At 48.2% G+C, this 26,850-nt stretch overlaps 1 protein-coding gene across 1 annotated transcript in view; it reads right to left on the minus strand.

Annotated features, from left to right (window-relative positions):
- Positions 1–26,415, minus strand: part of CCDC69 (coiled-coil domain containing 69) — a 32,874-nt gene extending 6,459 nt beyond the window's left edge. The window contains exons 1-5 of the mRNA XM_079770312.1: positions 26,235–26,415; positions 11,564–11,633; positions 8,966–9,072; positions 8,132–8,219; positions 939–1,012 (exon numbers count right to left, since the gene is read on the minus strand). Coding sequence (XP_079626438.1) covers positions 939–1,012; positions 8,132–8,219; positions 8,966–9,072; positions 11,564–11,633; positions 26,235–26,282 — 387 coding nt within the window. The 5' untranslated portion in view covers positions 26,283–26,415. The remainder of the gene's footprint in view (positions 1–938; positions 1,013–8,131; positions 8,220–8,965; positions 9,073–11,563; positions 11,634–26,234) is intronic.
- Between the last annotated feature and the right edge of the window lie 435 nt (positions 26,416–26,850).

The following is a 26,850-nucleotide window of genomic DNA, read 5'->3' on the forward strand; positions in this document are numbered from 1 at the left end:
AGCCTGTCTGCTCTTCCACACCCAACGAGGCAGGTGCAAACCACTTCGACCACTGCTTGGAACACACCAGCCCCGCCTCTTGTTCTAAAGCCTTTACGGCCCCTCCATAGCCGTGGGAACAATGTCCTGGTATTCAAGGCTGGTGTTAGCTTGGCATTCACAGTACCTCTATACCGGGCTCAATACACTCGCCCAGGCTTATCTCCACGGCTCCCACTACACACCACTTCCTGCAGCTAAATATCACATCACTCCTCCAACTGCAAGGTGCATTCTGGTCTCCACAGCTTTCCCCTGCCAGGAATTTCCTCCACCTAAACCTTGCCCATAGGACAGAATGCAACCCCTTAATATGATGCCCAGGCTCCCCTGTGTTTGGCTCTTGCCTACCTCTCCAGCCCCAGTTCTCTCTCCCACTCTACGCTACACCCCAGGCATCTTGGGCTTCTTCCAGTCCCACAGGTATTCCATATTGCCCCTCTCCTTCATGCCCTGGAACACACTGGGTTGTTTATTTTTGTTTTTGTTTTCTGCATCAGGCACCTTTCCTACCCTTCTTCTGAAGAATTCCAACCTATCCTTTAGGCTCTGGTATCGATCTCACTCCCTTTAGGAAATCCCTGACCAGCCAGGTTGGGTCGGATGCCTTCTTTCACGCTTCCACAGGTCCCAGTCATCCATCCACTCACCAGTCTCATCACACTGTGGCAGCAGCCCATGACGTCTCCAAGATCCTCCCAACAGTTCTTAGAAAAATAGGCCAACCCTAATCTCAAGCTTGGCTGTCATACCAAGGGGTCTGGATACATGGAAGGCAATCACGTCTGTCCCTCAGGCCCAGGTAGAGGCCCTCAGCTTTGGCTGTTTGGGGCTCCGTGCTGCTTTCCTGCAGTCCTCCCCTACTCTCACAGAGACTGGCATGGCCCAGCCTCTCTTACCTGCAGGGCCACCTTGGCCTCCTGGAAGGAGTGGGTAAGGGCTTCCTTCTCTTGCTCCTGTGAGGCCCGGAGGACTGTGGGAAAAGGAGACCCCTGTGAGCTCAGACACCCAGACACGCCACCCTGAAGCCTTCTGGCAGGCCCACGGAGGCCAAGAGTGTGGGAATGCTCTTATCCATCCTCCTATCTCATGGGCTTGGGGCTGTGTCGAAAATAAAGTAGATATCTAATAAAAGCTCATGGAAAATGGCAACAAATTATGTCCAGCGAGGAACCATGAACCCTACCAGATTGTGGGTGCCACCCACACATCGCTGGGGCTAAGATCCAAAGGTCTTACGTCAAGCTGTTCATCTCAGTCCACAGCATGCCGTGGAACATGCGTAGGGCCAATGTTTTGTAAGCTGGGTTAACCAAATCATGAATCATTGAGTTATGACTCGTCAAACCATGGCACAAAACCATGGTAAGTACATTAGATTTGGGGCCCGGAAGTCTACCTGGTCCTGATCCTGCTTCTTCAAAACGGAGGAGCCTTGAGGTCACTTAAAATATCTAGAAGTGCTTTTACCTCGACTGTGAAATGGGTCAATAAGCCTGGCCTCATGTCCCTAAGGGGCGAGAAAAGGACATGCGAGGACTTTCCAGGCTGGGCAGTGCTACGCAGAGCTGGATTTATTCATTTCCCAAATCAATACGGTTATATTTTTCATCCCACCTCCTCGACAAAGTACCTTCTGGAAAATTCCAACCATGTCTCAACCGAAAGAAGACAACACAGAAATGACCAATCAATAGCAGGATGGGAAAGAGGACAGAGAGGACAGGAACGTTTAATACAGCCAAAGGCCCAGGTTACAGAAGGGGTCTGTCAGAGTGGGCAGTGACACAGAGAAAGGAATGTTCAGTAATAGAAATGTGATAGGGCTGTCAAAAATGGAAAAGACAGCCATATAAAAATTATAGGCTTAATTTATTTTTAATTATGGGTCTGATTTGCCTAATTAATTTGCCCATCAGTACAGGTTCTGGTTCCAGGTAAGAAGGGGGAAGCACACTCCATCCAGTCTCCGACTGAATGTGGCTATAAAACCTGAACAGAATAAACGAAGCTGCTGTTTCTAGACACTGAAAAGTAAATGGTGGCAGGCCGACTGGGCAAGAACACCAGAATTTGAAGTACCACTGAATCAGTAGATTTAAACAAGACTCAGAATCTCATGTACTCAAATATTCAAAAATATACAATACAAAATTGCTCAGCATATGAATCCAAAATGGCTCAGCATACAATCCCAAACACTTAGCATACAAAGTAGCAAGAAAATCTCACCCTAGCCGGTTTGTCTCAGTGGATAGAGCGTCGGCCTGCAGACTGAAGGGTCCCGGATTCGAATTTGGTCAAGGGTACATGCCTGGGTTGCAGGCTTGATTCCCAGTAGGGGGCATGCAGGAGGCAGCCAATCAATGATTATCTCTCATCATTGATGTTTCTATCTCTCTCTCCTTCTCCCTTCCTCTCTGAAGTCAATAAAAATATATTTTTAAAAAAGGAAAAAGAAGAAAAGAAAATCTCAACTTGCCAGAAAAGAAATCCAACAGATACCAACACTGAGACACCATAGAATCGTTACCAGAGACTTAAGACAGACATTATAAAAGCTCCATGAAGTCAGGGTGAGCACTCTTAGAAAGAATGGAAAACAGAAATTCTTAGCAAATAAACAGAACATACGAAGAAGAACTAAAAGGAAATTTTAGAACTGAAAAATACAATAAATGAAATACAAACTCACTGAGTGGGCTCAACAGGGGAATAGAGATGACACGAGAAAGAGCTAATGAAGCTGAAGATAATCAGTAGAAATTACCCAATCTAAACAACAGAGAGAAAATATTAGAAAAACTGAACAGAGCCTCAGGGACCTTTAGGATAATCTCAAAATATCTAACATTTGTGTCATCAGTCTCAGAAAGAGAAGAGTGTAGTGCAGAAAACCTACTTAAAGAAAGAATGGTTGAATGCTTCCCACATTTGGCAAAACAAACCTACAGATTAAAGATGCTCACTGAACCCCAAATGAAGTAAACCCAAAGGAATCCACACCCAGACACATCACTTGTGAGAACTAATGACAAAGAAAAATATCTGGAATGAAACCAGAGAAAAATAGTGTCTTATTTAGAGAAAACAACAGTTTGAATGACTGTGGATTTCTCACTAGAAACCTTAGTGACTAGAAGGAATAAGCACATTTAAAAACTGCTGAAATAAAAAAAAAACACCTATAAATATAGAATCCTATATCCAGTAAAGATATTCTTCAGGAAAGAAGGTAAAATAAAGACATTCTCAGATGAAGGCATACTAAAAAAAATTCATCACCAGCAGACTTGCGTTAAAAGAATTGCTCAAGGAAATTATTCAGACAGAGGCCAATAACACCAGAGAGAAACCTGGAACTTCAGGAATATAGAAAGAGCAACAGAACTGGTAAATACCTGGGTAAATATAACAGGCCATTCTTCTTCCCTGAGCTATTTAAAACATGATTGATGGTTAAAAGCAAAAATTATAACATTGTCTGATGGGCTATTCAATGTATGTTGATGTAAGACATCAGACAAGTACAAGAAAAAGGGGAGAGATTAGAGGGACGTACATGATGGTAAGATTTCTATATTCCACTTGAAGTGGTAAAATATTAATTTAAGTAAACTCTTATATATACTGTAATTCTTAGAGCAATTATTATACACACACACACACACACACACACACACACACAGAAAGTGATATAGTAAAAGAGACAATAGGTAACATAGATCTAAATGTAAAACTTAAATCAACAAAACTTCTGGAAGACAACATAGAAGACCTTTGTTACCTGGGGTTCAGCAAAGAGTTTTTAAAACGACACCAAAAGCGTCTATATATATAAAAGCCTAATATGCTAATTGTCCCTCTGATCATTTGACCAGTTGCTATGATGCGCACTGACCACCAGGGGGAAGACACTCTGACCGGTAAGTTAGCTGGGGTCTGGCGATCGGACTGGGCGAGATAGGCTGGACATGCCCTAGAGCCCTCCTGCGGTTCCTCCCTGGCCCCAATCATGCACCGGTGGGGTCCTTTGGCCTGGCCTGCACCCTCTCACAATCTGGGACCCCTTGGAAGATGTTGGAGAGCCGGTTTTGGCCTGATCCCCACAGGCCAGGCCAAGGGACCCCACTGGTGCATGAATCTGTGCACTAGGCCTCTAGTAATCAATAAAATAGAAAATAATACATTGGAATTTACCAAAACTAAAAGTTTTGCTGTTAAGAGAATGAAAAACAAACAAACAAATACACAGTCTAGAAGAATATATTTGCAAATACAAAGGACTCATATCTAAAAATATAAAGACCTCTCAAAACTCAACAGTAAGAACAAGCAAGCTAATTAAAATGGGCAAAATATTTGAAAAGACATTTGACCAGAGGATATATAGACAGCAAGCAAGCAGAAGAAAAGGTGTCCCATATCATTAGTCATTATTGAAATGTAAATTTAACCCACAAAGAAATATCACTGCACACCTATTAGAACAGCTACAATGACAAATATTGACAAGTATTGGCAAGAAAGAATAGTAGGACTCATACATTGCTGATGGAATGAAATGATGGTCACTTGGGACCACAGTTTAGCCATTTCCCATAAAGCTACACCTACGTTTATTATGTAACCTATCAATCCAACTCCTACCCAAGAGAAATGGGTACACAAAAACCTGCACCCACATGTTTAGAAGAGATGTATTCATAATCGCCTCAAATTGGAAACAACCCAAATGTCCCACAAGTGAACGAGTGAACAATGCAATACAACTCAGAGATGAAAATGAATACACTAACGATGCATGCGACAACTTGGATGAATCTCAAAGGCATCAGGATGAACGGTATTGTATTATAAAAATGGTATGGTATTATTTTGTTTATAGAACAGCCTCAAAAAGACATAACTATAGCTGAAGAAGAGATCAGTGGGGGGTAGGGGAGATATGAGTACAAAAGGGCAGCCTGAGAGAATATTTTTGGGGTGATGGAACTGATTTATACCAGGTTATGGTGATGGTTACATGAATCTATGCATGTGCTAGAATTTATGGAATTATATACCCCAAAGAGTCAATTTTGTTTTTAAAAATAAAAACAAAAGCCTCTAGTAGAAAATAAAAGACAAAAATAAAGGTCATCGAATGTGGAAAACCACCACTACCCTCTCCCAGTTACCTGTTCACCTTCCCCCAAACAAAGCCCATATATTTCCCCCATGCTGTGCATTCATTTAATACATGTTTATGTAGCACTTAATATGTGCCAAGAAATTTAATAATAAGCAGAAAAGAATTCTGATGAGAAGAACTTAAGACAGACAGTCCCTTCTCCTGTGGGGTTTTATAATAGGACATTTTTCTTATCAATCTATTCATAATGCTAAAAATCATATCAAAGCAAGGTTTGGAGAACAGTGATTTCCCCACAATAGCCTTACGGGGCAGGGAAGGTAGATTTTAGACTCACAAAAAGTGCACTGAGGTCAAGAGACAGGCCCAGTTTCACGAGGTGTATTGATATTAAAACACAACTCTTCAAATTCCCAGGGCAAGGGCCTCAATTCCATTTCAAAACATTTTGTGCTAATGTTGCAATATGTTTCAAGATTCTTAAAATTGTTCAGACCTCTGTTCTAGTTATTCCATTTCTGGGAATCTGAGGACATCATGTGAAATGTGTGCAAATCTTTATGCAAAAGACGTTCAGTGCAGTGTTATTTATAGTAGTTAAAATCTAGATGTCTAGACTCATGGGAACTTAAGGAAAACCATGTATGCAATTGTCTAGCCTTCATAAACATGTTAGTGGCAGCATAATTTCATGGACACATGTTTAATAGAATGTTAAAGTGAAAAGAACAGGGTACAAAATTTTACCTATAAGTAATCATCATGGTGTTTTTAAAAGATAAATAATTCTGGGGAAAGGTCATGCAAATACTGATGATTAAAGGGAAAACTGGCATAACATTTTCTAGGTCAATTTCAATAGCATCAAAAATATATGTAGCCCTGATTGGTTTGGCTCAGTAGATAGAGCGTCGGCCTGCGGACTGAAGGGTCCCAGGTTCGATTCCGGTCAAGGGCATGTACCTCGGTTGCGGGCACATCCCCAGTAGGGAGTGTGCAGGAGGCAGCTGATTGATGTTTCACTCTCATTGATGTTTCTAGCTCTCTATCCCTCTCTTTTCCTCTCTGTAAAAAATCAATAAAACATTTAAAAAATAATAATTCTTTCTCATCGTTGATATTTCTACATTTCTCCCCATCTCACTCTTCTCTGAAATCAACAAAAATATGTTAAAAATATATATATATGTAAACTTTTTCAAAGACGATGTACAAATGGCCAACAAGTGCATGAAATGATGCTCAGCAAAATTAGTCATTAGGGAAATGCAAATCAAAACCACAATGAGAAAACACTTTGTACCCAATAGAATGACAATAATATTAATAATAGTATCAACAACGGAAAATAACAAGCGTTGGCAAGGATGTGGTGCAACTGGAACGCTTGCGCATTGCTGGTGGGAACGTCAAATGGTGCAGCCACTGTGGAAAACACCTGGTGGTTTCTTAAAACTTTAAGCATAAAATTACCACATGACCCAGCAATTGTAACTCCTGGGTGTACACCCAGGGGAACCGAAAGCAGGTGTTCAAGCAGGTGCTTGTTCTAGTGGCACTATTCACAGTAGCCAAAGAGAGGAGGCAGCCCATGTGTTCACCAACCAGTGAATGGCAACAAAGTGTGGTGTATCCAGGCCAATAATAATGAAATATTACTCAGCCATAAAAACGAATGGACTAATTTGTAAAATGGGCAAAGCAACAGCAACAACAACAAGGGAAAGGAGTGCAAATGCATGCTGCAGTCCGGATGAGGCTTGGAACATGCTGGGCGAGGGAAGCCACAGGTTGTACGCTTCCATTTATATGAGTGTCCAGAATAGACACAGCCAGCAGACAGCGGGTGGGTGGTTGCCAGGGGCTGGGCATTGGGGAGGGGGTATGTGGAGTGACTGTTAGGTGATGAGAATGTTCTGGAACTGGATAGTGGTGATGGTGATGGACAGTGGTGTTGAATGTGGCCAAGATTTTACAAAGTGGGGTTCACACGTGTAAGTATCATTACTATCGTAAAAAATGGCAAAAGTTTGAAATGATCTAAATGCCTATCCAAAGGGGCCCAGTTAAATGAACAAGGGTGCACACTGGAATGCTATGTTGTTACTAAAACTGATGTCGCAGAAGTTTAATAAGTTGTTAATACAATTCAAAGTAAAACAACAACAACAATTTATCTCCTCCCCCCCCCAAGTATAGATGTATAGTCTATACCCCCAAAATGAAGGGGATCTATATCGAAGGGGTAACTGACCAGTTCTGGGTGGAACTGCACACAATTTTAATCTTCTCAATAATAAAATAATAATGCTAATAATTATTTGCTAAATATCTTGCAAAATACCAGGCCCTGCTCTAAATTCTATCTATTTACCTAAACATTAAATTAAACACCCTACGAACAAAGCTAACTAACTTCTTCAAGGTTACACAGCTGCTAAGTGGCAGAGCTAGAATTCAAACCCAGGGCTGATGGCTATGGAGTCTGAGATCCTAACCACTACGCTGTAAGATCTTTTTGTTTAATCTATAGATTATACATTTTCCATGAGGTCCACATTTGGTGATATCAGAGGAAAGGAAGCTATTTGAAAGAAATGATCAATCTAACCAGAAACTGTAAGCACTGTCATTATTGTGGGGAAGAAATATGACACATTCTCACATATGTCTAGGTTTTCCAAATGTCCTTTAAGGAATATGAATAGCTTTTAAAATGGAAAAGAAAAAACCAAACAAACCACCTCCCAACTAAGGTGAAACAAAGCATGATGTCAGGCTTTTAAAGCTATGCCCCACAGGGCCAGCCACGGAGCCTACAGACTGCAGTCCTGCGGCTGCCAACTGCTGGGGAAGCAGAGGCAGGAGGAGGGACAGTGGGAGTTCCCGCTGTGAACGTGGCAGATGGGCCGGAGGGAGGCCCGCCCACACCCTCCCTAAGCACAGCTCCATCCTTACCTTGCATGGCTGCCTCATGCTCGCCTTCCAGGACTCTCCGCTGCTCGTCCAGTTTCTCTTGAAGCTCTAGCTCCCTCTCCTTCTCCACCTGGGGGCGGGGTTGCCAAATGGGATGAGACTGAGCAGGTTCAGGTGCAGGTTCAGCACAGCCTACTTACCCACTCACTGCCCCCTGGTGCTTCGTGGAGCTAGGGCAGTGGTCCACAAACTCATTAGTCAACAGAGCCAAATATCAACAGTACAACGATTGAAATTTCTTTTGAGAGCCGAAAACCGACTTCTGCGCACGGGCCACGAAGTTTCAATCGCACTGTACGTGCGCGCCCGCATGTGGTATTTTGTGGAAGAGCCACACTCAAGGGGCCAAAGAGCCGCATGTGGCTCGTGAGCCGCAGTTTGCCGACCACTGAGCTAGGTGATCAGAATCCCACCCCCTCGTCAGAGTGATGAAAACGTGCTCAGAGAGGGCACAAGACCCCCCAGGCGTAGCAGGAATGACCGACTGCCTTCTTTAGGGCTTAGAGGGGGATCCCTGAGAATTATCTAGGAAAGGGATTTAGGAGTCTTCTAATTCTGACGCCCACTCAAGGTAGGAAGTCCTTCTACTGTGTTAGTGTTTCTGCACCTTCCTTTGCATATAATGAATATAATGAAACATATTATGAATATAATGAAACAAGCAGTTAGAGAGATTTGTTCAACTGATAAAGGACTCCCTTCTTAGACAAAGGAGTAAGAGATACTTACCTCAACAATAAAGCCAAAAGTCGGTCCTCACTCTTGGATTTTGCAAGGCTCGCTGGACAGGAGGAAAAGAGAGTGGCTGGGACGTACCTGCTGTGCCCATTTCTTCTTGTCCTCTTCATGCTGCTGGAGAAGTCTGGCAATTTCCTTCCGGTGCTGCTCAGCCTCCTCAGATGCACAGAGCTGGACAGTTGTGGCTACAGGTGAAAAAGCAAAATAAATAAAATCCCACTGAGAGGAAGTAGGGTAATCACAGCGACAGAGCGCGTGGGAGGCTGGAGCTGAGGGGTGAGCACCCTGCTCTCCTCGCAGGAATGGTTTCAGCTGGGGATCAGCCTCCGGAGGCAGCCCAGCCTCTCGGGCTTTGCAGGCCTCCTCAGTGCAGGGCCAGTGGTCTTGTGTTGGTCCCTGGGATCTACAGCACCGCCGGTAACTCACAGGACAGTCAACCCAAGTACCCTACCCAATATCCAAATTAAAAATAAAAAAGTTGCTGATATTTAATGACGGGGCAGCTGTTACTTACTACAGATTTTCAGCTTTTTTGCAGAAGCCGAAGAACTGGCAGTGTGTGCCTTTGGGTCAGGCGGGAGCTGGGGCGAGCTGGGGCGAGGAGCAGCTGCCGCCCTCGTCCAGGAGGGGGCTCTGCTGTCCCCACAGCCCTCACCTCTTCCTACTGAGCTTCACCTGCCGGGGCCTGTGAGTGTCTGACTCTCGCCTTTAGCATTTCCCCAGCTGGAGGGTGAGGAGCTGCCTGAGCAGGAAGGAGCCGCAAACAGGAAGTCTAGCCCTTGTTTAGGGAAACTCCAAACAGTCTTAACAGGCTCTGGGTAGGACCTGAGGCAGTGGCCCATGCCCTCGGTGCCTCAGTTCCTCAACATGTGAAATCAGGACAATAATAATACATTCCTCACGGGGCTATCCAAATGATTCAAGTAGAAAACAATGGCAATAGAAATAATAACAGCAGGTAAGGAACACCCAGAGCTCAGCATGCCCGGGCTCATGCCCAGCTCTGCTCCAAACGCCTCACAGGTGTTACTTAGTCCGCACACCCACCCAATGGTGGGCACCATGATGATTCCCACTTCACAGGTGAGGAGACTGAGGGACAGAGGAGTTAGGCAATTGGCCCGAGATCTCCCACTTCACAGTCAGGGAGAAGGGCTAGGAACCAACACACTCTGACTCCACTACCACTTCATTCATCTGATTATGCACGAAAAGCAGTGAGTGTGTGCCATGGCCAGGTAGCTTGGTTGGTTAGAGCATCACTGGATACACGAAGGTTGTAGATTCGATTCCTAGTCAGGGTACATACGAGAATCAACCAATGAGTGCATAAATACGTGGAACAACAAGTCAATGTTTCTCTCTCTCTCTCTCTCCCTCAAATCAAGTAGAAAAAAATGTTAAAGAAAAGCAGTAAGTGTGGTGCCGAGCATTTGGAAGTGCTCAGTGTTCACTAAATGGCCTCCAACTGTTCCTCGGGGCTCATGACAAGCATTAGAGGCAAATACTAGTGTTTGCATGTTCGTATTATGATCACAGACCTCATAGGCTGGGCCCGGGGAGGGTATGATGAGAAATGTGGGGATTGGGGCTGCTAAGTGAGAAGCCAACACTGTGGTCAGTCCATCGGGGCAGAGGAAGCAAGTCAGCGCCCTGGGTCCTGGCAGTCACAGTGGTCAAGGTCAGAGAGCCCCACACAAGGTCAGAGAGCCCCACACAAGGTCAGAGAGCCCCACACAAGGTTAGAGAGCCCCATACAAGGTTAGAGAGCCCCACACACGGTCAGAGAGCCCCACACAAGGTCAGAGAGCCCCACACAAGGTCAGAGAGCCCCACACGCTCACAGATCACTTGGCTCAGGGTTCCAAATGTTAGTTCACAAGACCAGGACCGACTGGCCCCAGCTACGGAGAAGCTTACTCAAAAATACATCATCACTAACAGTGCAGGCTCTCCAGCCCCACTCCCAGAGATTCTTATTTCATTGGTTGGTGATGGGGCCCCAGGACCTGGATCTTTGACGTTTCCCCAGGCAATTCTCATGTACAGCCAGGCGAGAGAAACTCTGATTTCTGGTTCAATTGTTTATCTGGTACTTGAACCTCATCTACAATATCGCGGACAGCCTCCAGGCTGTAATTAAACACTTTCAGAGACGGAGAACTCATTCTATTACCAGGCAGCTCTGATGATTTTACGCCAACCACCACACAAACCATCCTTTGAGACTGAACTGAATCCTGCCTGCCTGTTCCTGTTACCTTGAGGCCCTAGTTCTGACCTCTGGGTCACACTGTACAAGGCTTATGTTTCTTCTCCATTGAGGGCACTTCAAACACTCGGTAAAACATCCTCTGTTCCTTTAACGGCTCCTGCCAGGACCTGATTTTCAGATTCCTTATAAGCCATTCTTCCTTCATTGAAATCCTTCCAATTTTCCCGGATTCCTCTGAAAATGTACTTTACGGAAATAAACTCAGGAGTGGTATCCACATCCCAGAACAGGAAAGCACAGGTCAGGACGATCACCTCCCTGATTTTAGACACGATACTCCTATTAATGTCACCTATCTAAAAATCTCATGAGATAATTAGGTGGCTATGTCACCTTTGTTAATTACAAAGTAGGAAACCTCATGGATGTCAGGGAAGGCGTTTATGGAGCAGGCTACTCACCCGTGTCCCCATTGAGGGGACCTAGTTCCTGGGGCTCCGGTCTGGGTGGCTGATCTGGTTCTTGGCGTCTCTGGAAGAAATGGCACAACAATGAGGTGGAGGCGGAGGGTGGGAGGTCAATGTGAGGATGGCTGCTACAGTGGCATTCTTCCAAAGCAAGACAGGACTTCCGCTGGGCGGGACCACGTAGGCCGCCTGCCTCCCCATCCCCAGGCAGCACCCCCTCGGCGTGGAAGGGGTTCCCAGAGCAGGGTTTTTCACCATGGCCAGGAAAAGCCTCCGTGTGGTTTGACTCCTGCCACACACCAAGGCCTCTTCTTCCCTCTCCCGGGATTGGCCAGGCTCTGCTTTTACCCTCACCCCAGTTATGACCCTCAGGTGCCCTAAAACTTCCCAACTTCCAGTGCAGTGACAATTCCCCTTTCTTCTCGGGGCCCGTGGCTAGCACAGCTTGCAGCCAAGTTCTCCTTAAAGTTCTGTGGTGGGGGCAGAGCATCAGCAGTCCAAGCCGTGGTTTTACCGTGTTTATCTCTGCCGGAAGGGCCTGCCTTCCCAGCCCTAAGGAGGCAGAAGTACTTACCTTGCCGGACAGGGTGAGACACTGAATTGGGATGTACTGGGTGGGCACTATGCTGTCTACACTATTTAGCTAATCTTCAGAGCAACCGTGGGAAATAGGAATGTCCCCAGTTTAAAGAGGAGAAGGCAGGTTAGGCCTCCATCAAGGTAGATTAGGGCAGTGGTCGGCAAACTCATTAGTCAACAGAGCCAAATATCAACAGTACAACGATTGAAATTTCTTCTGAGAGCCAAATTTTTTAAACTTAAACTTTTTCTAACGCCACTTCTTCAAAATAGACTCGCCCAGGCCATGGTATTTTGTGGAAGAGCCACACTCAAGGGGCCAAAGAGCCGCATGTGGCTCTCGAGCCACGTTTGCCAACCACTGGATTAGGGCATAATTAGCAGTTAAGTATTTGAGCCATACCTAATGGGCGATTTAACCAGCCTTGGGCAGCGTTGGTTGAATCTGATCAAATGAGACTGATGGATGCAAACGGCTTTCTAGATCACAGTGTAAGTGGCTTCCAGATTTTCAGTTTTCACAAGTGAGTACTTTTTTTAAAATTCTCACCTGAGGATATGTTTAGAGATAAAGGGACAGAGGGAGGGAGGAAAAGAGGGAAGTTGAGGGGTTGGGGGAGGAACATCAATGTGAGAGGGAAACATCAATCAGTTGCCTCCCGTATGTGCCCCAATCAGGGATCGAACTCGCAACCTAGGTATGTGCCCTGACCAGGAATCAATCCTGCAGACTTTTGGTTTACCAGACGATGCTCCAACCAACTGAGCTACCTAGCCAGGGCAAATGAATAATTTTTTTAAAATTTATTTTTAGAGAAAGAAGAAGGGAAAGAGGGAGAGAGAGAGAGAAACATGGACATGAGAGCAAAATATTGATTGGCTGCCTCCCGAATGCACCCCAACTGGGGACTGAACCCACAACCCAGCCATGTGCCCTGACTGGGAATCGAAGAACCAGTGACCTTTCGGTGCATGGGGTAGCAGCATCTAACCAACTGAGCCACACCAGCCAGGGCAAATGAGTACTATGTTTACTGGAGAGTTCTTACGGATTGATAAGCAAAAGGGCTGAAAAATTATTTGCAGACTACCACTCACTTTATAAAATAGAGGACAAAACCAGTTCTTCCAGGAAAAGGGAATGGCATCTTTATCCAAGGTTACACACACTCTCACACCTTTCATTTTCTCATTTCACCTCAGATAGGTGAATATTTGGTCAATATCTGGCACTGGCCACTGGACCAGAATCAAAGCAAAATAATGTAAATCCTTTTGTACACTTCTCAAGATATTCTTAAAAAAAAAAAAAAAGGGTATTCTAGACCCCATTTTGAGAAACATTTAAAAGAATAAGTCAGCCCATGAAAAGGCTATGAAAATGTTCAATTGTGAATTATCCCTATAAAAGAAAAACTTGAACAGATTTTTACATGTAATTATTAGAATAAAAATTATTAACAATTTCATGAACTCAAGAATCCCTGAATGCTGTTAGAAAGCATACTTCTGGTTGGGGAGGGAAGATAAGTGAAGGGAAGGCTTCTCGATTCTAGAACATTCTGCTCCTGGCACAGTATGAGCCCCTGGCACACTGAGGGAGGCAGGGCGCCTCCCCCAGGCCCTGGTGCCCCAAATCTGCTCAGCGGCTGGGCGTGCCTGACAACGGAGTCCTCCATCCACCCCGCGCAGACTCAGCCCTCCCGTCCCAGGGGAGAGGGAGATGGCTGGGCCAGGCGCAAGCCAGGGGAGCTGTCAACACAGGAATCTGGGGACGTGACAGGAGCCAGCCTCTCCACCCTGGGCTGGAGGAAGGAGGGAGATAAACACCAATGGTTGTCTCATCCCTCTTGCCACCACTGGTTACATTAACCTGGGCAACGTTTTTATGGGGGTGAGGATTCCTGAACTCCTGTCGCGGCTCTTCCACGAACTTGGACCAATCCCTTTCCTCCTTTGTGAGGGGCGGTGAGGAGGTCTTCGTTTCCCCCACGGCACTCGGAACACGGGAGACTGGAGCAGTGTGATCACCAACTCTGGGTCGCCCAGATCTGGATGCAAATCCTAAATCTAACCCTGAGTGATGTATGACCTCCCCAAGCCCTGGTTTCCTCCCGAGGTTGTTTTAAGGGTTAGATGAGATAGTGCACCTCTAATACCTGGCACATTCTAAGAGCTCACACATTGCATATCGTTTATTACGCTATGTTTGAAAGGACGGCAGGAACAGAGACTCCACAGGGCTTTGGTAGCTCGCTGAGGCGGCCAGGGGCCTCAGGTTGCCTGAAATAAGATCGTAAAGCTCACGAAAAATGGTCTTCTCCCAAAGAACAACCAGAGGAAGGGGCACCACTCTCCTTCACGAATGGCTTCCAGACCATAGGTGGGATGTGGCCTGCACCCGAGTCCCCAGATCCTGACAAAACCTCCCCAGGATCACTCCTTCAGAATGACATTCAAAGCTTGTCACGGTCTGCCCTCCGTCTGCCATCCTTCTCCTCCACCCCATTTCTTTAGTTGAGGTCAAATTGGTATAGAACATTATGCAAGTTTCAGGTGTACACATTAAAATTTGATATTTGTATACACTACAAAGTGATCACTACCACCACCATAGCTCTAGTTTCCATCCATCGCCACACAACTGACCCCCTTCACCCATTTTGCCCTTCCCCACCCCCTTTTCCTCAGGTAACCACCAATCTGTCCTCTTTATCTCTGAGGTTTTTGTTTTGCTCTGTTTATTCATTTGATTTGTTTTATAGTTTCCACATATAAGTAAAATGATACAGTATGTATCTTTCTCTGACTTATTTCACTTAGCAGAACACCCTCAAGGTCCATCCATATTGTTGCAAATGGAAAGATTTCCTTTTTTTTTTTTTTTTAGTGGCCAGGTAGTATTCCATTCTATATATGTGCCCCCCCTTTTTTTTAAAAAAAAATATTTTTATTGATTTCAGAGAGGAAGTGAGAGGGAGAGAGAGATAGAAACATCAATGATGAGAGAGAATCATTGATTGGCTGCCTCCTGCACACCTCCCACTGGGGATTGAGCCCACAACCCAAGCATGTGCCCTTGACTGGAATCGAACCGGGAACCCCTCAGTCCGCAGACCGAAGCTCTATCCACTGAGCCAAACCAGCCAGGGTGTGCCCATCTTTTTTATCCATTCATCCATCAATGGGAACTTAGGTTGTTTCCATATCTTGGCAGTTTTAAATAATGCTGCAATGAACATAAGGGTGCAGATATCTTTCTGAATTAGTGTTTTGTATTCTTTGGATAAACACCCGGAAGTAGAAAACCTGGATCATTTTGTAGTTCTATCTTCAATTTTTTGAGGCCTCTCCACACTGTTTTCCATAGTAGCTGCACCAGCTTACAGTTCCACCAACAGCGTAGAAGAGTTCTCTCTTCTCCACAGCCTCTCCAACACTTGTCATGTCTTCTCTTTCGGTCATAGCCATTCTGACAGGTGTGAGGTGATATCTCATGGTGATTTTGATTTGCATTCCCTGATAATTAGTGGTGCTAACCATCTTTTCATGCGCTTGTTGGCCATCTGTATGTCTTCTTTGGAAAGCCGTCTATTTAGATCCTCTGCCCATTTTTTAATTGGGTTATTTGTTTATTTTTGTTGTTGAGTTATATGAATCATTTATATATTTTGGAGCCCATTTTCTTAATATTTAAATATTTGTAAACATTTTTCAAATTATAGTAATAGCAATATACATACATTTATTTGTTATTAGAATGTTACATTATTTCCTTACATATTAAATTTTCAAATATATTATGAGCATTTACTGCATAGCATTAAGTACTCTGTAAAAAATATTAGTGTTAATGACCCAAGCATTACATCTCTATGGATGGATTTAATCATTTAATCAATAATCTACTGTTGAGTAGTTAGATTATTTCCATTTTCCAATTTCCAAATTATGCTTCAATTAACATATGGATATATAAGATTTTTTTACACACCTAAAAGTACTGGCTCTACCCTCCAGAAAGGTTCTACCAATTAGTTCGCCCACTAATAGCACACAAGGCCAGCTTCATGGCAAACTTGCCAACATGGAATAGTATCACTTTTTTTTTAATGTTGGCAAATCTTCTAGGCCAAAATCAAACCCAAACTACCTATTGTACCCCACCACGTGCATCCCAAGGTGCTCAAGATGACCTCAGCATGTCATACCTCGGAAATATTGAGGGTTTGGTTCCAGACCACCGCAATCAAGTGAGTTGTAATCTTTTTGCTGGGGGAGGGTCTTGCCTTCAATTTGTAAAAAAAAATGCAACATCAATGAAGCATCATAGAGTGCAGCACAATAAAATGAGGTATGCCTACACAGTCAACAATTTCTCAGACCTCCAGGCCCAGCTCATCTATCATTTCTCCTTCATCTCGCCCCAGGCCTGAGTTAGTTCCTATCAGCTCTAATCTCCAGGGCCTAGTCAGACATGTGGGGACCTACCTGATTACTTGTGTTTCTCCTGCTAGTTCAAGGGGCTCTTTGAGGACAGGGGCCATTTGTGAAATCTACTATGGATTTGCCCCATTACGATGCCCAGAGCGGTATTTGTAGGAATGTGGCCTGCTGTATTAGAACCACATGGAGTGCTGACTTAACATACTCCCCAGGCCCAGTTTTAGACCTACAGAACCTGAGAGTGGTGTGTGTGCTGGGAGGCTCCAATCTACAATCTCTAGGTGATTCTGATGCTCATAAAAACCTGAGGACACATTGCCCAGTACTGAGTAGGAATTGATAAGCAGCCACTCATGGAAAATCCCCAGGTTGGACCCTGGCCGCTTCCTCCTTGGAGGTCATGGAGCAGAGTTCACCCTGCAGTGCGAGAGGACAGGAGCAGGGAGGGAGACATGACAATTTCCCGTCCAAAAGCACAGCCGGGGGACTGGGGGTGTGAGGGGGAAGGCCTGGGACAGGGGTGGGACATCTGGGTTGAGCTCTGGAAGAGGGAGGGCAGCTTCCCGAGTCAATGGAAACTCGGGGGAGGGGAGGGGAGAACCCAGGACTAGGGGAGAGGCTGGGAGACCTGGGTTCCAGCTTTACTGTGTGGCTTTAAGGAAGTCCCTTCCCCTCTCTGGACCTTAGTTTCTCCATCTGTGATGGGTCAGAGTTGGAACAGATGTTCTCAGTCCTTCTGAACTCCCAGGTAGCCCTTCAGCTAAGAAGGCTGGAAACAGGACGCCTATCTCTTGGTAACACACACAGTTCTGGATCCAGGCCCTCGTTGTCAAGCAGATTAGAGCCCTGCTCTGGGTTCAACCTCAAGCAAACCTGGTCTGAGTAGGACGTGGCTGCCCAAAGCAGACAGAGTCAGGGTACAATGGGAGGACAGTGCCCCGAGCAGAAGCCAGTCAGGTTCAGTTGGTGAGACCCCCTCCTAGAATATGTTTGCATTTTGGAGGGTAAATCGAGAAACGAATGTGTCCAAAAGGAACTGACAGGATGTGGAAGGAGACCCCAAACCAAATGACAGGAGGGACTGTTAACAGAACAGTAGGCCAGCCTCCTGAGCAGTCAGGAAAACCGGCCACTCTCTTCAGATCTGCAGAACGCAGGAGCTGCTAGCATGTGGTCCACAGCCTCAGAGGGCAGGGCTGTGGCCAAGGACTAGACTTTTCAAGAAGTTTCAGCTCAACCTGAAGGAGGATTTCAGAACTATCCCAAACAGAGGCAGGCTGTCTTACTGGAGGGTGGGGGGTGGGGGTGGTAGTGAGCTCTCCATCACTGGTAGCATAAAAGAAGAGGCAGACTTCCTTTTGCAGGTTGAACTGAGCGAACTCAGAGAACCCGCAGCTCCAACAGTCTATGGCTCCATAAGGTAGCCCTGATGTTCAGCAACTAAAGACCTCTGGTAAGCACGAAGTGTTTGGCTAGTGCGGATGGTGCGTAAAACCACCAGCATCAACAGAGCCTCAGAGGGCTCTGTCCAGTATTATTCAGCCTGCAGTACTTGGGGTGTACTAAAGCCTCAGGGGTAGACTCCTCCACTTCCCTTAAATTCTGGGCCTCACCGGCAAGAATGAGGAAGGAAGCCTGGCCGGTGTGGCTCAGTGGTTGGTCACTGACCCAGGAACCAAGAGGTCGCCGGTTCCATTCCCGGTCAGGGCACATGCCCAGGTTGTGGGCTTGATCCCCCGTGGAGGGGATGTGGGAGGCAGTCGATCGATGATGTTCCTCTCTGATCAATGTTTCTATCTCTCTATCCCTCCCTTCCTCTCTCTCTAAAAATCAATAAAATCGTGTGTTTTTTTTGTTTGTTTTTTTTTAAAGAATGAGTAAGGCAGAAGCCACTGGGATAGAAGCTTCCTGGCTCTTCCTTACCATGGGAATCCTACCAGGATGGAAGCCCAGAGTATTCTGAGAACGGCTCGGCCTCTGCTGAAGACACTGGTGAGTCTAACCTGACTTCAGGGACCATCACTCCATCCTTTTTGTGGGCCTTCAAGGCTTTGTGTATTTCTGATCGAGTGCTTTGATTTACGCCCTCAGTATTTCTGCTTAGCTTAGAGAATTGAGCAATCAAAGGCACCTTAAGAATTCAACTGGCACCTCTGTCCCCCTAAACCACAGCCCTGGCTTCCCTTGGCCACATAGTTCTGTCACACCCATCTTGACCCAGAGGACAGGATTGGAGGGACCCCTGGAGACCATTTACTCCAATTCCTCCTCCTACTTCCAGATGGAAAAACTGAGGCCCAGAGGTGGGATGGGCAATAACTAGTCAGAGGCCACAAAGCAGGGGAGCAGAGCCTTAATGAGAATCCAGATTCAAGGCGGGGCCCGGAGTCCCTTCCGTTTCCTTAGTGCCTACACAGACGGAACCAAGTAGCTCAATGTTTAGGGGACGGGTGATTCTGAGCCTCAAGGGGCTCAGGTCACACCCCTCTGCAGTATCAGAGCTGCCTTTCCGGTGTCTGGACTCAGCGTGGGTGGGGCCCCAGCCCCATTCGGTTCAGGATCTGAACAACCACAGTCAGAGCGCATTGGCTGAGGGTGGAAGCAGGAAGGAGGCGGGGGCGGAGGCCCCAGGGGCCCCCTCCAGGGCCTCGGGTGGAGGAAAGGCAGGGCCTAAGTGTTCAGGGCTGTTGAGAAATGTGACTGTTCACACCCAAATTAGTGAAAGACGCAGAAGCAGGACCCACTCTCGACTCCCAGTCTAGTGCTTTCCTCTGCAGAGGCTGCAGCTGGTGTCCAAAAGCATTTGAGCATCGCCCAGGCACCTCCTTGTCTGCAATGCTCCCCACTCTTTTGCCAAACCATGGTTCCAAAGGGGAGGCCTTGGGTTCCGGTGCCCGGTTTGACTGGTGGAGTGTGAGAGGATGGGGAGTAAATGAACCTTAAGATAGATAACTTTCCTGGGGCAATTTATATATAAATCACCACCAAGCCGGTAACTTAAAACAACAGAAATGTATTCTCTCACAGGTCTGGAGGCTAGAAGTCCAAGATCAAGGCATCCGTTGGGTTGGTCCTCCTGGAGTTTCTGCAGGAGAGTCTGTCCCAGGCCTCTCTCCCAGCTCCGGGCGGCTGCCAGCCATCCTGGTGCTCCTTGGCTTGTAGGTGCATCTCTCCGATCTCTGCTTCCGTCATCACATGGCCTTCTCCCTGAGTGTCCGTGTCCAAATTCCCCCGTTCTTATAAGGACACCAGTCATTGGATCGGGGCCCACAGTAATCCAGTATGACCTCATCTTAACTGGATTATATCCACAAAACACTATTTCAAATAAGGTCCTATTTATAGGTTCTGGGTGTACATGAGTTTTGCAGGGACACTCTCCAACCCAGCACGGATAACATTTCTGATGCCGGGCTGTTTCCTTAAGGAGGGACGGGGGTTGGGCTGCATGGGCAGTGGAGACATGGTCAGGTCTGCAAGGTTCGTAGACACTCAATGAAAAAGAACTCCGCCTCTCGGGGGAAGACGTACTGAAAGTAGGTCAGTTTGTACATCCCTATGCGGGGGGGGAAGGGGTGGGGGAGCATGGATGGGGACAGATGTTTTATGTATTGTGTAGTATTTGCCCTAGATGTTCTGGAAGACTCAGGTTTGACAATAAAGTGACACAAGATAAATGATTTTTAGGGATTAAAATTCACTTGCCGAGAGAAGTAGGATGGGTCGTCTTCAGGTAACGGACAGATTTAGATCTATCTACGGTGAAGATGGATGGGTTTTCTCTCGCTCCTTCTCTTCTTTGCTCCTTCACATGCGTGAGCTCACAGGAGCTCCCCTCCCCTCCTCTGCCAGTCCTGCTCCCCACCCCCCAAGGCTCCCAGTGCTCTGAGGGTGGAGGACGCTAAGAGGAGGGGTGGAAACCCAAGTGCACCCCAAGATGTCAGAGCCAGGACTCAGGTCGTCTGCTAGACTCTTCCTTTTATGGGGCGGTGTGTGTGTGTGGGTGGGGGGGGGGAATCTCCTACTTTTTCCAAGTTGAATTTTTTGAACATGACCGTTTACGAATGTAATACCGACCCCTTGGGGCTCCTTTTCCAGGCAGGTTCCAGACTTTTGTTCGGTAGCTGCCCTAGGAACATGCGCTAGCAGGTGGCAGCCCCCCCTACCAGGGTATCACCATCTTGACTTGTCTGCTTCTTAGCAACTGATTTGAAGTTTTATCGTTTCTGCCATTCTTACAACACAAGTGCTGATGTGAAGCCTGGGCCCCAAATGCGAGACCCAACTGAGGCGAAGATGAAGTGCTTAGTTGGCTGGGGCATATCAGGCGATCAGGGGACCTACGCTAGCTGCCTGGAAATTCAACTACAAAGGAAAAGAACAGAATTAAAAGCGCGTGTATGTGCAGAAAAGGTGATACCGAAGAGTGTGCCTCCAAGGCAAGGATGATGAAAATGTTTTCTACTGGGTTTCAGGCCACAGAGTACCGAAATCTGGTCTGGCCTCACAGGTTTCAGTGCATGTGTATGGAAGCCTGTGTTGGGTTTAGCTGGGATGATGTGGGGGGGGGGGGGGACGGTGGTTTCCAGGTTGGACAAAGACCACCCAGAGGCCACATATACACCCATGTCCCGCGATGTTTGGGGCAGAGGGCTCGGTGCCCAGGAAAGGCAGCTTCCCTTCACAGCCCCTCAGGGTCCCACCTTGGCATACTGCGTTCACAGGTCAGGTTTGCCCTGCCCCTACTACGCAGGGCCCTGCCTCTCATGTGCCCCACTCAACCTAGCACACAGTCTAGTCCACCCACCTCAAAACCCAGCCAAGATGCCACCTCCCTCGTCCCCTCCACTCCCCTCTGAACACAGAGCCACAGTAGCCTGGGGTTAGGATGAAATGCCAGGATGCTCATGAATGATGTAAACACCCAGGTGTCCACTGGTTAAACAAGTCACGGGACATCCACAGATTATTAGGTGGCCATTAAAAATCATGTCTCCAGCCCTGGCCAGTGTGGCTCAGTTGGTTGGGCATTGTCCAGTGCACCAAAAGGTTGTGGGTTCGATTCCCGATCAGGGAACACACCCAGGTTGTGGGTTTGATCCCTGGTTGGGGTGCATATAGGAGGCAGTCGATCGACGTTTCTCACCTCTCTCTCTCTCTCTCTCTCTCTAATTAATAAAAACAGATCCTTGGGTGGGGATTGAAAAAAAAAATCATGTCTCCATGAACTATTTAACATGGGAGAATGCCCCAGCAAAATGTTAAGTAACTAGAATACAACCACTTAAAATAGTCACACTGATGTATAGCACACAGCAGGAAAAACAGAGAGAATGACACTGAAATGTTCACAGAGGCTAGCTCTTAATGATGGGATTAGAAATGACTTTTAAGTTTCTTTATACTTTTCCAAATTTTGAAATTCTTCCTCAAACACTGTCATAAACAGAATAGTTAGATTTCTTAAGTGGAATCCTAAATATTTGCTAGTCCCAGGTTTGTATCCCCTCTTCTATCCTTGCCAAAATATCCTCTGACCTCTACTTGAACTTCTCTCGAGATGGGGAACTCACTACCCTTCCTCCTCATGAGAAGTAGAATGTGGCTTCCGTTAGCTCCCCCTCACTGGCCACAATTCGACCTTCTGGAACAACAGAGAACAAAGCTACTCCTCGTGCTCCTTGACTCTACTGCAGAGGTTCGAAGGCAGAGGCCAGCCTCCAGACTCATGCTCCCAACCCCAACAGCCACTCAAGGACGCTAATGTCCCCCTGGCTCCCACATCCCGCTTGCTTTCCTTGGGTACAATCTAGGCAATGATGTGCTGAAAGTATAACTATGTTTCCCTTACGACATTACCCACATTTGCCTCTTATCAAGGGTGTACCACTTGCCAGTCAGTGCATCAGAGACTCTATTATACACATTCTTTCATCTAATCTTTAGAACAACCCTATGACGCAGGAGCTAATATCACACCTATCTTACAGATGAGGAAACTGAGGCATAGGGAAGCCAAGTCCCTTCCATGACCACTTAATGGATCTGGGATGGAGCCAGGACTGAAGCAGCACCTAGCCCAGGGCCCCGTACACCAAATTAATAACTGGATACATGAATCTAGTTCTAAAATCCCTCCCCTCGTGTCTCTGGTTGAGTTTCATTATTATTTACTAGAGTCCCAGTGCATGAAATTCGTGCACGGACAGGGTCCCTAGTGGCTGCCTGCTGCTGGCTGGGGCCTTGCTTCGTTTCGCGCTGCCCCCCTGGTGGTCAGCGCACATCATAGCGAGTGACCAAACTCCCGTTTCGATGGAACTTCTGAGGGGACACCTAGCATATTAGCCTTTTATTATATAGGATATACACTGAGTGGCCAGATTATTATGCATTCAGAGATCATAATAATCTGGCCACTCAGTGTATATAGATGCCCATGCAGGCTCTTCCATGTTACTCACTTCTGCCTCTCTCCCTCGGGCTCACCTGGCCTGTTACCTGGACGTGATCACAGAGTTACTGAATGACTGAGCCCCTGAGAACCTGCTCCCTGAGGCCCAGCTCGGGGAGCAGTGCTAAACCAGGTCTTGTCACCCTGCTCAGGCCTGTGAGGCTGTGGCCAGAGCAGAAGTCTTGGGGACTGGGGAGTTCAGACATCATGCCAGCCAGGGTGGAGGGAAGACGCCATGACTTAGCCTCTCAATGGAGTCCAGAACAGCTAGTCAGCTGAGACCACCAGGCATTAAAACAGAAATCAGCCAACTCTCAAATCTTTGACCCTGGAGAGACTTTGAGAAGTCCCAGTGGTCAAGCCCTTGTCCCTAGCCAGGGTGGGTCCCACTGAAAGCTTTGGCCTCATTCCTTGCTGCCTGCCACCTCCCCTCTCCACAATGAGCCCCATCACATGAGCTTTCTCTGGCTCAGCCTTTGCTCAGACTGCTCTCTCCGCCTCAACTGGGTAACTCCTACCAAACCTTCAACACTCAGTCAAGGCATCCCCCCACCCAATCCAAAAAGCCTTCCTATATCGCCCAAGGCTGGACGAGCTACTCCTGTTGCACCCTGGGCTAAGCCCTAGCCTGGCTCTTATTTGGCCCACATCCACTCACTCAAATATTTACGTAGCACCTGCTCTGCGCTCGGCACCAGGCGATGAGCACTGGATGCGGCGTGCAGAAAACCAGGCTCCGTTGCACAGCTTTGCCACCAACTGGCTCGATGACTTTGCCACCAACTGGCTCGATGACCTTGGTTTCCTCAGCTGTAAAGTGGGGAGGATGCTGCAGCTCCGCCTAGCTTCCAGGGCTCTTGTGAGCTCAGCAGGATGTGAAAGTACTCTGCAAACTGCCATGCAGGTTGAGTCACGGTTGTCGTGACCTGACCTCCTCTCGTCTGAGCTCATTTCTGTATCTCCCATCCTCAGCGTCCCCCTCTCTCCCAGGGGCCTGATAGCCAGTGGGATGGGCTTGGCAGCTCAGGGGTTGGCAGCTGGAGGAGAAACTGGGCATGGACATGAAACAGGCATGAACTTTCAACAAAATCGATTTACAAATCCTGCCTCACAGGGGCAGGGCCCTGGCATTGCTGGGGCAAGGAAGACATGCCAGGCTGCTCTGAGGCGACAGAGTGAAGGCTTTTATGCCAAAGGGCTTTGGGATCATTAAGAAGGCACCAGAAGCACAGGGTAGCGTGGAGGCAAAGAACACGGGACCGGGGGCCTAGGTACCAGGGTCCTCTCTAAGTTGCTCTGTGGAACATCAGTCCAGACCCTTCCCTTCTCCAGACCCCAGCCTCCATCTGTACACTCGGTGCTTCCGCCCAGGTGGCATCCAAGGCCCTTGCTCACTCGGATAGCCTGTGCTTGCCTTCACAGTTTGGGAGGGAGGTCCAGCCCGGGCTGTGCTCAGGACAGACAGGGACAGCTGGTAGGGCTCTCAGCAGGGCCAGGAGGCACGGGGACCCACGCTCATAGTGGTCTCCTCTTCCAGCCTGGGGAAGGTCAGGCCGGCACAGGGCTCCTCCCCAGCTTCCTCCCACCACTGTGTGGATGGCATTCACCGCGGGCCCATTTTGCAGACGGAGCGGTTGACACAGGTACACAGACTCTCACACGGTTAGGAATCATTCTGCACGTTCCCCTCCTCCTCCTTATCGAGGGGAAACCGAGGTCCAGAGAGTGGCAAGGGCTTTCTTAGGGTCACACATCATATTGCCGTTAGAGCCAGGATCTAAAGCCAGGGCTGATGCCCACCTGTCCCCAGCTCGATTACAAGTCTCACACCAGGCTCAGGCTGATGGGCCCATCACCCCTGTCAGCCAGCCCCGTGCTTCCGCGGATGGAGGCAAGCCTCAGTTTCCCTGCTGGAGCCAGGGAGGACACGAGGGTTTCTGGGTCAGAGCTTGGTGAGGTTTTTCTGAACTGGGTGTAAAGGAGGAGATAGGAAAGCTGGGGAGGCATTGTACTTGGGACCAAAACTTACCTTCCTGGACTAGGCACAGGGCAGGGAATAGGGTCGCCCCAGGCTGGGGACAGAACGGAACACCCAATAGGCAGAAAAGCTTGTGCTTGGGCACAAGCAAAGCCAAGTACAGCGAGAGACTCAAGTTCAATGAAAAGTGACTAAATATTCTCACAGGTTGGGCTCTGTCAGGGTCCCCACGGAACTGATCACCACATTTATGGGACCACTTATTCCCACCTGGCTGGAGGGCAGACAGTGGTAGGGAAAAGGGCCAGGACCTGAGGGGTCCCCCCTTTCCTCCTCTCTGCGCCTCAGGTTGTCTCCAAGGAGGTTTGTCCTTCAGGCTCCAGCCTATGGACCTTCTGGGCTTGTCAGACCCCAAGGGGCAGCTGGTCCCACTGCAAGAAACCTGAGTAGTGTCTCCTGGGTCCTAACCCAGCTCCGAGGCCCCTTGGGGGAGGGACAGGAAGGGAGGGAAGGGCAGCAGGCGGTAGATCTCCACCCTCGTTAGCCCCTCCCAGCTCTCCCCACCCCCCCCCCACCCCCCCAACCCCAGCACAGCCCACAAGCGCCCGCTTTGGGTCCCAAAGAGGCTCTAGACCAGCGATTGTCAAACTTTAAACCTTATTGTAACCACCGGAGTATCTTGTTAAAAGACCAGCTCGGTTTGAGCAGTCTGGGGCAGAGCCTGAGATTCTGCATTTCTAACAGGTCCCACGTGATGCAGATGCTGTGAAGCCGTGGACCACTCCGCGAGCTGCGGCCCTAGAGACGATCTGCTCTCGGACCCGTGGGAACGCCGAAGGGCCAGAGAGGTCCAGTCACTTGTCCGTGGCCACACAGCGACCGGCCCCGGACCGAAGGAAAAGGGCACCTGCCACCGGCGCGAGAGACTTCCTCCCTCTGGCGGAGGAATGATCTGCCCTTCCCAGGCCCCGCGGCCGTGTTGGTAAACTCCGCTGCCCCGCGCCGCTCAGCCCCGGGCTGGGAGGAAGAGCGCCGCCCGGCCGGCCGCCCTTCCCCGCCTCCCTCCGTGCCGGCCTCTGGCCGTTCTCCGCCGGGCACCCCCGCGCCGGCCCGGGGGGGGGGGGGGGGGGAGCCCGCAGCGCCGAGGGTCCCCTGTCCCGGAGCGGCTCCACACTTCCCTTCCCTTCCGAAGGCAAACTTCTCCGCCTTACCTTCTTGGGGGGTTTGCAGCAGCTCAGCCTGCTGTGTCCGCAGCCCATCCTCCTCCGGGGGCTCCCGGACGCCGCCTCCTAATTCCGGGGCCCCCAGAGGACCCTGCCGCCCGGGGCCCCGCTGCCGGCTGCGCGCCCGCCGGCCAGGGCTGCGGGCGAGACCCTGAAACTGAACCTGAAAGCGCAGACTTGAGCCCGAGCGGCGCGGCCGCGCGCCGTAAATACCCGAAGAGCGGGGCCTCGGCGAAATCCCTGGGGCTCGCCGCGCCACCGCTCGAGGCAGGTGACCAGAATCTTTGGCAATGATAGGAACCTCTGGTCTGGGCGGAAAAGATCCCGACGAGCAATGGATGCTTTTTCCGGGCACTCAGCAGAGAAAAGGCCAGGGGGGGAAAAAAATCAAAACAATTTTTTTATTAAATACAACAGCTGCCACTTCGTGAGGGCTGTTTCTATCCCGGCTACTTTTTACATATTGTTTCTATTTCTTGCCATCTCTTTGCAACAGAAGTGTTATCGCCTCCATTTTACAGGTGAGGCTCAGAGATGTGAAGTGATTTGCCTAAGCTCACGTAACTGGTAAGTACCAGAGCCCAGGAATAATCCAGTTTTAACG

This window comes from Cnephaeus nilssonii, assembly GCF_951640355.1.
Source record: "Cnephaeus nilssonii genome assembly, chromosome: 5".
Classification (NCBI taxonomy): domain Eukaryota; kingdom Metazoa; phylum Chordata; class Mammalia; order Chiroptera; family Vespertilionidae; genus Cnephaeus; species Cnephaeus nilssonii.